The sequence below is a fragment of the Atta colombica genome, unplaced genomic scaffold (assembly GCF_001594045.1).
Source record: "Atta colombica isolate Treedump-2 unplaced genomic scaffold, Acol1.0 scaffold300, whole genome shotgun sequence".
NCBI classification, from domain to species: Eukaryota; Metazoa; Arthropoda; class Insecta; order Hymenoptera; family Formicidae; genus Atta; species Atta colombica.
Window position 1 is genome coordinate 201,325 of NW_017259405.1, and position 10,841 is coordinate 212,165.

A 10,841-nucleotide genomic window follows, 5' to 3' on the forward strand; every position below is an offset into this window, starting at 1 on the left:
TCCGGGCTAAATAACAAGAATGATATGACATCCGGGTAGCATCCAGGTGGGAATCCGAACGCAGCCTAGAATGGAAAGTGAAAAATGAAAATTTTTAACTATTGAAGTTGGTGGAGAAATTTTTCACTTTTCACTTTTCATCTTATGAAAAAAATTTCATGATTAATATCCAGGGAATCGATTGTGTATTTTAAAATGAGACAAAAATAACAAAAGTAAGCAAATTTATAAATATTCATAATTTTATTGGTCAATATCTAGTGAATTTGTTTACTTTTGTAATTTTCGCCTTATTTCAAGATCAACTCCCAGGAATTATTGATGGATTAAACGTAGTTGCTAGGAAACTCGATATTCATAATAAATTAACAAATATGTTACTCAAGAAGTCGTTTAACTAATACTCCTAAATTTATACAATTTTTAAATTTGATGTATACCAATATCATGTAAGTTGAAAATACAAATGTAGAAAAAAGAAAAAAACGAAAAAAACCTAATTAGAAGAAAAATTGCCAATATTGAGCCTTATAAGGAATTTACAAAAGAAAATGCCTTGCGATGGTAAAAACCCAAATTGTGATAGAAGACGCGATTTACTAGCGCAATTAAAATGTTTAATCAGTTCAATGGATAGGAAGTAAGATTGTATTTGTCTGCATAATTAAAAATAAGAAAGTGTGATTTATTTGTATATTGTATATTGTATATTGTAGGAAACCATGTGAATGGGATGAGTCATGTCGTCCAATAGTATACTGTCCTACAAAATTATCTTTATGTACTCCACCTTACTGTGTGAGTAAGAGTTAATTTTCATTAAAGCAATGTTTTTTATTATTTCTTTTTGAAGAACTTTATACAGTTTTCATGACTTATATTAATAAAAGCTTAACCTTTAAAATATTTTTAATTGTTTATAAAATTACATATTAAACTACTCATGAAATATATGATACATTGAATGTTAAAAAAATATTGCAGGAATCTGTAAAATCATGTAAATTATTTGATTTTCGAGCAAGTATAATGTATAGATGCGAATGCATAAAAAGGAATGGTTTACAAGATAGATGCATGATGTGGGATTGCATGGGTAGACCAGAGTGCATGACAAAATTATACCCAATTTGTGAACCCGGTTGCACTGCATTGATGAAGTTGACAGATTTAGGTGACGTGGACACTGCCCTTAGGAAATTTTACTATGCGGATCAAGCTAGAGAGACAGCTCTAGCTGCATATTGTAGATTAGCTTGTGACGAAGCTTGTCAAAGAGAAATTATGTGTGACAATAAGAATGAAACTCTTTGTGCTTCTGGAATGTCCAATTGCGTATCAAATCCATATCAATTTTGTGTACCATCGCCATATATAATACCATCTTGCGATATATATTGTACACCTTACAATTAGAAAAATCATCTCTTCCATGTAATGTATTCTATTAACGTATATATCTACTTGCTTATAACAGGCATATTCTTTTTGACTGAATTTTTGCATCTTTCTTCTTTTTTTTCTTTTCTTCTAAAGAGAAAAGGAAGAAAAATGAACTGATGCAAAAGTTTAGCTAAAAAGAAAAGCCTTTTGTATGTTTTATTGGGTATATTTAGATGAATTCAGAACGATAATAATTGTTCATAATCGGATCTTATATTTAAGACTATCTTAAGTACAATCTTGAAATATCATGAACCAATCAGAGAACTGCATCTTAAGACATTACTTATTACGGTCTTAAATATAAGATCCGACTATGAATATCGACCAATAGATACATTCAGTACTGAGCGTTCAGTGAGCTCTTGCATCTGATAGTATATTCTGTTAGAATAAGTTTGGTCTAAATATAGACCAAACAGGTACAAGAGCTAACTGAGCACTCAATGAACAGTCGTGCTTCTGGATCGCATCTATTCTGGTCGTGCATCTATTAAGCATTCAATGAGTTTCACTTGATTGGCATATTCTTTTAGATCTTAAAATGTAGACCAATTAAATCTAAGAACTCATTGAATGATTAATGACTCATTTTCTCGTTCTAAATGCACCCATTGTTTAATTACTTAATTCTTAAGATTTTGTTTTTTATTCCATTGTCTTCACATTTTTGTAAAAAAATTTCTTAAACTTAGAGATATATTAAGTTTATATTAATTGTACTTTTTGCGTCTCTCTTGTAATAATTATTTCACAAAATATATAGTGTATTATTTAATACTCAATAAAAAGAAAAGAAATTTGATAGAAGCTAGACATCTTTTGCAATTACATAATTAGATCTTTTTAATTAGATCTTTTTAATTTTTTAATTTTATTTGAATTATTTGTTATAGTAGTATTCATTTAAGCCCGATCTACAAAAGTCGCAGAATACCTAAGATGCATTATAAAAGATACAGTCAACGCGATGCTACAAATGTTTTGAAGCACTTTTCGATTGGTCAATTTGTAAAATTTTTTTTTCTAATTGGTCAACCAAAACGCTTCTAACATTTGTAGTGAAACTTTGATCGCAGTCGAACATCAAACAAGGAAAGATTCAGTACCAATTTCATGCAAAGTAGGACGATATTCGATATAGTCGATTCTTAGGGAGCATTTATATTGTCACTAGCCGTATGCCATATGCTAATCATCTTCGAGTATTCCCTTCTTATCGCCGAATGAGAGGGGAATACTTGACTGTGATTAGTCAATTCTTACAGATTACAGCATACAGCATGATTACGGCCAATATAAACGCTCTTTTACATCTAAGATTGCCTTAAGTATAATCTTAAGAGCGGAATCCATAGACGTTACGCAAGATTCGAAATGGTCTTAAGCTAGTGCATGAACCGCATGAATCAATCAAAAAGCCATATTGGCATTTTAAGATATTGTTTGAGATTAAGAACGAACTATGAATTCCGGCCTTCCGGAATGATGTAAGTCAATCCAGGGACTGTATTAGCAGAGAGAAATCTGTGAGAGGACATGCTGGCCCAAAACCTGCAATCGCAAAATGCTGCCGCGCACTACCGCCCTTTGAAGAAGTGGATGTTAACTACATAACAATATCCACTTTTTTTGCGATGCTCCTGATGGAAATAGATAATTAAAAATTAATTAACTTTTGGCGATTAACTAACTTTTTTGGCTGTTATGAAATAGTTCACGAGAAATTTTTCGCAAGTAACGAAATGCCTAAAATGTGAAATTCTAATTATTTTTTAATAAATTGATATAAATTAACTTGTTTTTCGATCTTTTGATCTGTTTTCTGTTCTTGCATTAGACTGCACTAGAATTCTCTCGCTTTCGACAAATATCGAATATTTGAATATCTATCTGTAATGGATATTGCGTGGCTTCTTGCCGTAAATAATGCGAACGAAGAGGAAGAGCATGCAGTTGACAGCGAAAACTTCGCATATTAAGAAAACGTTTGCGTAATGTTAAATTAAATATATGAGTAAAAGATAAAAATATGAAGTGCATAAAAATCATATGAAAATTTAAAAATGAGAATTATAAAAAATAGAGATTTATAAAACAAGTTAAAAAATAACCTCTTTCCATTCAGATGAAGATTTTTTCGGTCCAATCCGAAACAATTTAAGGTTTATGCTATATTCTCCCATACATTTTTCTACGAGTTTTAAATATATTTTTACTACATACAATCAAGAACAAGAGTAATGAAATAACATATTTTTACCAGTTCCATATGGCTCTGAGAATTTCGCGACACTCTTCCCTACGCAATATCCAAATTTTTTATGTCCAACAGCATGTCCTTTTGTTTTTTAGTTACATTCATTGTTATTCTCGATTATGTATAAGGAACAAATAATGAGCACAATATGATTTTCTATCAAAATACGTATGTATATGTATACATATGTATAATATATATAATACACCCGTGAACATTTGTTAAATTTTCGTAAATTTAAAAGGAACAAAAATTCGCCTTATAATCTCACTTTCTCTTAACTTCCTTACATCTGATCTCATTTTCTCATAATTTTCTTACATAATCATTAAGTCTGATATCGTTTGAAAGTGAAACGTTTGAAACTAAAATTGGTACGTACGAAAAGAGGAAAAAAGTTTTGTAAAAATTTAATTGACCATGAATTAGTGGTCTTTGGAGTTGAACAAATCATAAATTGGAATGCAATGCGACTCGAATCGGAAGAATAAAAAAATAATGTAAATAAAATGAAAATGGCGAGATGCCCCTTCAAACATTGGACGCCTGCGATTATGACACTTCCACGCCGCAAGGCCGCATCAAGATGAATGAAGAGACTGTGAGTAATGTAATGCAATGGCACATCAAAGCCGGCAGCGTTTTTTAAAAATATAATCGAGATGACATGATACCTGAGATGAGAGGAAACACATCCGATCCGCTTGAATGGTCTCACGAGATTCGAGACACGAGACTTACTCACACTTTCCACTCATTGGTTGGATAAGTTATTCCTTTTCCATTACTATAAGTTTCTATGATGGTCATATACTATCAAAAAAAGTGGTGGAGATATGTTCTTAGTGCTTGCACTTTACATTTTCGTTGTTAGAAGTTAGAGCTCGGTAAAAAATTTTTCATATAATATATTTATTATTATTATATAAGAAAACATAGACGTTTCGGTCAAGATTTGACCATCATTAGTACATACAGATGACAATAAAGAATTACAAACAAGTTTATTAATTAAGAACGCAAAATTGCTAATCAAAGAAGTGTTAATATAGTATCAAGATGACAAAAAAAGAAGTGCATAATATTGAAAAAATTATCATAAGTCAATAAGACAAGTCAATAGTAACAAATTCTTTTCCTTTTCAATTGCTTGTGGTACGCGTTAATTGAATAAGATAAAGTCCATAGAATGAAATTTATCAACAAAAATATATATTATATATATTATATATTATATTAAAAAAGGAAAAAAAGAAAAAAATTTTTTTATAATAACACATCTGGCGACTACTATGTTCCGTTTGTGATTCCTTTTTTATGGAAGCAAAGAATGACTTCGTGTGAGAATACGGAATTTCCAGATTCTATTTATTTTAAAATTTAAAAATTAAGGAAAAGAAAAACACTTTTTAATAATTAAAATATTTTAGACACTACAATGATTAATTATGAAGGTCAAATATAAATTCACATTAAAGCTCGCTTATTACGTATTTTTTAACACAAGTCCTCGCAGATGTAACTCTGAGTACTCCAATTAAAAAAAAAAAAATCGAGAAAAATCTGAACAAATGGTAAGAATTACTGCTGACAAATTTTTGGAAGATTATAGCTTGCGAACATTTATTTATATAGGGTGAAGGAAAAGAATATTAATGGAGAGGATAGTTCTATGTGTGAGTAGAGGGAATTTTTCCGATGATTGGTAAGTAGATTTCAGGAAAGCGTTCTGCGTCACTTTGTTTAAGCAAATATCTTGTCGTTTAATATGGATCATTTCGGAGACCATCCTTTTAAGATTGTTCTTTCAATCGAGAATACTAACATTTTTTCAATCAATTGTATCAGGATCAAGTTTGTGACAAGAGATAACAGACAAAGAATTAATAGGTTTTTTGAAATCATTTATGTGTTCTTTTAAACGCATCCTTAATTTTCTTTTTGTCTGTCCTACATAAGAGTAATCATGACAAATAATTTTATAAACAATATTAAAGTGTTCTTCTTTTTTGATTTTGTTTTTGCCTTTAATGAAATTGTTCATACAATTCATTGATTTATAAGCTACATTGAATTTTCTTGTAATAGATTTGAATTTTTCAGAGAATAATAATTGTTTGAATAAAAATGATACACACGTACATATTTTTTTATATCTTTATTTTTACAATTTGTCATTTAAATAAATTAATAACTTCATAATATATAGTTATTTAATACATTTAGAGAACAAGAAACATGTTCGGCTTATACATATAATTTTTTTATAAAACTATTTAAGATAAAACAGTATGATATAATGATACAATATTTAGCAATAAAAAATTAATCATAAATATCGTTATTAATTGCTTTAAACAAGATTCATTAACGATTTTTATATTATTTCATATTTATGAACTTAAAATATGGTCATGTGTCAGAGATCATTTGCACGCCGATTAATCTTATTATAGAAGCTACAGAATATAAATGTTGATACTCATTAATAATTTGATATTAATAGTTTGAATATCTGACAAAATCAGAGTCGAGAATATACATTATAATTATATAATAAAATATAACGAACTAGTATTATTTTATTATACTATACATATATGAACTTATAAAATAGATATATGCTAATATATGATGATGATATATAATGATTATAGACATCATATAACACTCTGTTTTTTACATAAATATTCTAATTAACATATTCTTTCGAATAATTGAAAAAAAGTTTATTTAACTTAAATTAGACATATACAGTTGTGATATTTTACATAAAAAAAAAAATATATATATATAATACAGGGTGAATCAGAGTTGTTGAACTAGCTCTTTACCTTATGAGAAAATAATTGACTGCATAATTGACGTTATAATTCAATTGAAATCGATAATTTTCTTATAGAATAAAAAGTTGGTTCAACGATTCTGATTCATCCTATATGTACAGAGTGTATCATTTTAATTGACGCACTATAATAGAACTCTCGAATTTTAAAGTGAATTTTAAAGAAAAATGTTTCAAGCAAAAATTATAATTTGAAGGAGGACATAAGATGCTATTGATTTGACCTTGGAAAATTGTTTTCATGTAAAGATCATCATCAATTTCTTAAATGGAATCCCATATATTTCATATTCTTGCATATATTGCATATTCTTGTAACTTACTTCGAGAGCTTTCCAAAACATTATAATTAAGTTTATTTTCATTAAGTACTTTTTAAATTAAGGGTTGCAATTTACAGCACCGCACGGCTAAAATCTTTTGAATGTGTTCAGGATCATGATTTGAATAACATTTGTCAAGATCAAGGCCATTGGAGGTTATTCCTCTTCATTTTCATTTTTACGTAGAAATACAATTTTTAGTGCAAAAATGAAAATAAGAGGAACTCGGAGGAACAACCTTCAATGGCCTTGATTTTGATAAATATTATCCAGATCATGATCCTGACACATATTCAAAAGATTTTAACCATCGATCGAACACCTTGGATAATGCTTAATGTCAGTAGTGCTATAAATTGCAAGCCTTATAACTTAAAAAGTATTTAATGAAAATAAATTTAATTATAATTTTGGAAAGTTCTCGAGGTAAGCTACAAGAATATGCAATGAAATATATGGGATTTTATTTAAGAAATTGATGATGACTTTTATGTGACCTTCAAATAACTTTACCAGGTCAAATCAGTAGCATCATCTTATGATGCTACTATATAATTTTTGTCTGAAACATTTTTCTTTAAAATGTACTGTTCAAGAGATATTTGAATGTGTCAATTAAAATAATACACCCTGTATGTAATTGACATAAAATTTATTTCTTTTTGTATATAGATGTTCGTTCTTTTTAAATTGTAATTAAGCACATGACTAGGAAATGAAAACATTTTATATAATTATCATTCTGTTGACAAAGTATATAGAAATTGTCATATATGCAATTATATATAATTCCATATGTATATTAGATTGACAAGGAAAATAAAATTTTTTTTTTAATCGGTCTCTCAGCTCAGGCTTTCATTTTATGTCAAAAGAATATCCCTAAATTTTTATAAAAAAAAAATTAAAATTTAGAGGTTGTTAATGAACGATTTTTGAAATCAAAGTTTCGATTTTCCTTAAATATTTGATTTGATACAAAAATGGCTTAATCCAGATTTTATGTGATGTGGTACTGTATGTTTTTTTGGTCGCTGAACATGATGCGATAATTCATTTAGTTCTATGACATATGATTTAAGAAATATAATCCTATTAATGTGAAAAAATTAATTTTTTTCTATCCATAAAAATGTTTTATAATCTAGTTAAATGTAATTTTTAAAGATCTTACAGGAGGTCTCGGGAAAATTCCAACTAGATCTTATTCTAAGGGGAACCTATAATTTAAGGGGAGTAATAATCCATTTGAACACTTAGAACCTTGTTAAAATCGACTTTGAAATCGAAATTTGGTTATTTTTTTCAAATTAAAAGCAAGTTGTATTTTTTTAAAGCGTATATATCGTAGAACTAAATGAATTGTTGCATCATGTTCAGTAACCAAAAAAACATACAGTATCACATTAAAATCCGGATTAAGCCATTCTTGTAACAAATCAAATATATTAAGGAAAATCGAAACTTTGATTTTATATTAAAAAATCGTTTACTCTAAGCGACCTCTAATCATAATATTTTTTTGATAAAGTTTAGAGGTGTTCTTTGATATGAAGTAAAAGTTTTTGAACTGAGAAATCGATTAAAAAAAATTTTTTTTCCTTGTCAGTCTAATATATATAGCTGTGCAGTGTAGGATAGAGCATACTTTAATACAACCAAAACAGTAATTTTTCATGTAATAATTCGGAAAAAAGGTAAAATATTTTTTATAAAAAATTATTTTTAAGAATATAGTATTTGAAAATACATCAAGTGTCCAGGAAAAAATTGTGATTATTTTACAAAAATTAATTTTTTAAAATTGATTGAATTTAGAATAAAAGTCAGCAGGTCATGTTAGAACATCTTTGACACTCTTTCACAGACGTCAAAAAAAGTGATGTAATAAAAGTATTTTATGAAAGTTGAAAATTTATGTACAATTTATGAAAATAATTTTTGCAACAAAATGGAGAAATATAATCGTATCGTAAAATATAATCAAACAGCTCAGCATCGATTTATGTCGCGTCAGCGCTATCTTAAAGATGAAAAAAAAGCACAACGTAATTATTTTGTTAAATCTGAAATTTGATAGAGCATTAAATTACTTAATACTGTATACGAAAAAAACAGTCAAACAAACAATTTTCTAATAAGACATCTTGTCAGATCCAATCAAAGTAATGATATGCGTACGGCTAGTGGCTGCGTGGGCTTGCGCTACTCTCCATCCTAGAATTCTGTGTATCTAATGACTTTAACTTTTACATCTATCTAATAGTTATTAAATAGTTAATTTGAAAACACTTTTCGATAAAAGTAAAGAAAAATTTAGAACAAAGGTATATATATGTGTGTGTGTGTGTGTGTGTGTGTGTGTGTGTGTGTGTGTGTGTGTGTGTGTGTGTAAAATATAATTATTGGGAGTACAAATTAGTTCGGTCCGTTTTTTGTGCATTTATTTCAAAACAACATGAATGAACAGATCAATTAAAGTATTGTCCATCGCTGCCTACTTTTTCCTATCTCTCAGGCAATTTTCGAATTCTATCTCGAAAAAATGACTCGTCTTTGGAGGCGATCCAATTTTGGAGCCAATTTTTGATTTCTGCGAAAGAAGTGAACCGGTGATTTGTCAAATCGTGCTGCATCTTTCGGAGCAACCAGTAATCAGAAGGAGCAATGTCCGGAGAAACCCGGCGGGTGCGGTAAAACATCTCATTTGAATGTTTCCAAATATTTTTTTACGACTTTAGCGATATGACTGAGACCGAGCGTTGTCATGAAGAAGAATAACTTTATCATGTCTTTGCTCGTATTCTCGCAATACATGACTCAAACGAATCAATTGTAGTCGATCGCTCATAATGGAATCGCCAGGTTTCAGCAGCTTATAACAAACAATTTTTGGTTCTACCAGATATAGAGCATGATCTTTGAACCATGAATGTTCGGCCGTGGTGTTGATGTTGAGGTCGATGGCAACGATTGACCGGGCTTAGCGTAGTATTTTTTCTTCTTGGGGGGGTTGTCGTAGAATATCTATTTCTCATCTCTAGTCACAATCCGATGCAGAAAACCTTTTCTCTGTTGTCTTTGAATCAGCTGTTCGCAAATGAAAAATCGCCTTTCAATCGCCCGTCTCTCGGTTTAAGTTCATAAGGCACCCAATTTCCTTGTTTTTGAATCATTCCCATGGCTCTCAATCGTACGTAGAAACGGCTTGTTGAGTTACCCCTAATAATTCTACAAGCTCCTCTTGCGTTTGACTTTGATCTTCTTCGAGTAATGCCTCTAATTATTTGTCTTCGAATTTTTTTGGCTTGGTCCAGAACAAGGCTCATCTTCAACGCTGAAATCCTTGAAACATCGAAACCATTCCTTACATGATTTATCAGTTGGAGCAGTGTCAAACTTCGACAAATATTCGATGGGCTTCAGCCGCACTTTTCTTCCAATTAAAGCAGAAAATTAAAACCTCCCGCAAGTGCTGCTTGATTACAAAATTCGACATTTCAAACACAGTAAAAATCAAGGTTTTTGTATGAAACTCAAAGCGATATAAACTGAATATTATTAGCAGATATTTAATCTCTCTGAAACCGCCAAAATCAGCTGTCATTATGAACCATTCACAACAGCTGGAGCAATCTTTAGGGAAACGGACCGAACTAATTTGTACTCTCAATATAAACAATAAAAATTTATATTTAGAAATTGAAAAGTTTTTTTAAATATTAACTAAGTTTTTTTAAATACGTATAATTATCACAAATCGTGGTTATTGTATCATGATTATTTATTTAAAAATGAGTGTTCGTTTTTCGAGTCAATATATTTAAGTACTTTATTTAGAATTGGATGATTGCGCGATTTATTCGAACAATATTCTGTGAACTGAACATAGATATTATCTATAATATATCAATATAATTAATATTTAAAGAGAGTTTTTAATTGATAAATGTAGATTAATTGTTTATAA

General features: G+C 29.3%; 1 protein-coding gene across 1 annotated transcript; it reads left to right on the forward strand.

The window, feature by feature from the left end:
• Positions 1-551: 551 nt before the first annotated feature.
• LOC108690257 lies at positions 552-1,416 on the forward strand. The gene is made up of 3 exons (XM_018197450.1): positions 552-640; positions 717-798; positions 1,162-1,416. The coding sequence occupies exons 1-3, from the start codon at positions 552-554 to the stop codon at positions 1,414-1,416; spliced, it is 426 nt and encodes a 141-aa protein (XP_018052939.1).
• Positions 1,417-10,841: the final 9,425 nt, after the last annotated feature.

Excerpts from the sequence above, each read along its gene's own strand:
- LOC108690257 (XM_018197450.1), top strand. The coding sequence starts at position 552 with ATGCCTTGCGATGGTAAAAACCCAAATTGTGATAGAAGACGCGATTTA. Across the intron at positions 641-716 it reads ATCAGTTCAATGGATAGGAA|GAAACCATGTGAATGGGATG; the intron begins GTAAGATTGTAT and ends TGTATATTGTAG. Across the intron at positions 799-1,161 it reads TATGTACTCCACCTTACTGT|TTGACAGATTTAGGTGACGT; the intron begins GTGAGTAAGAGT and ends GCATTGATGAAG.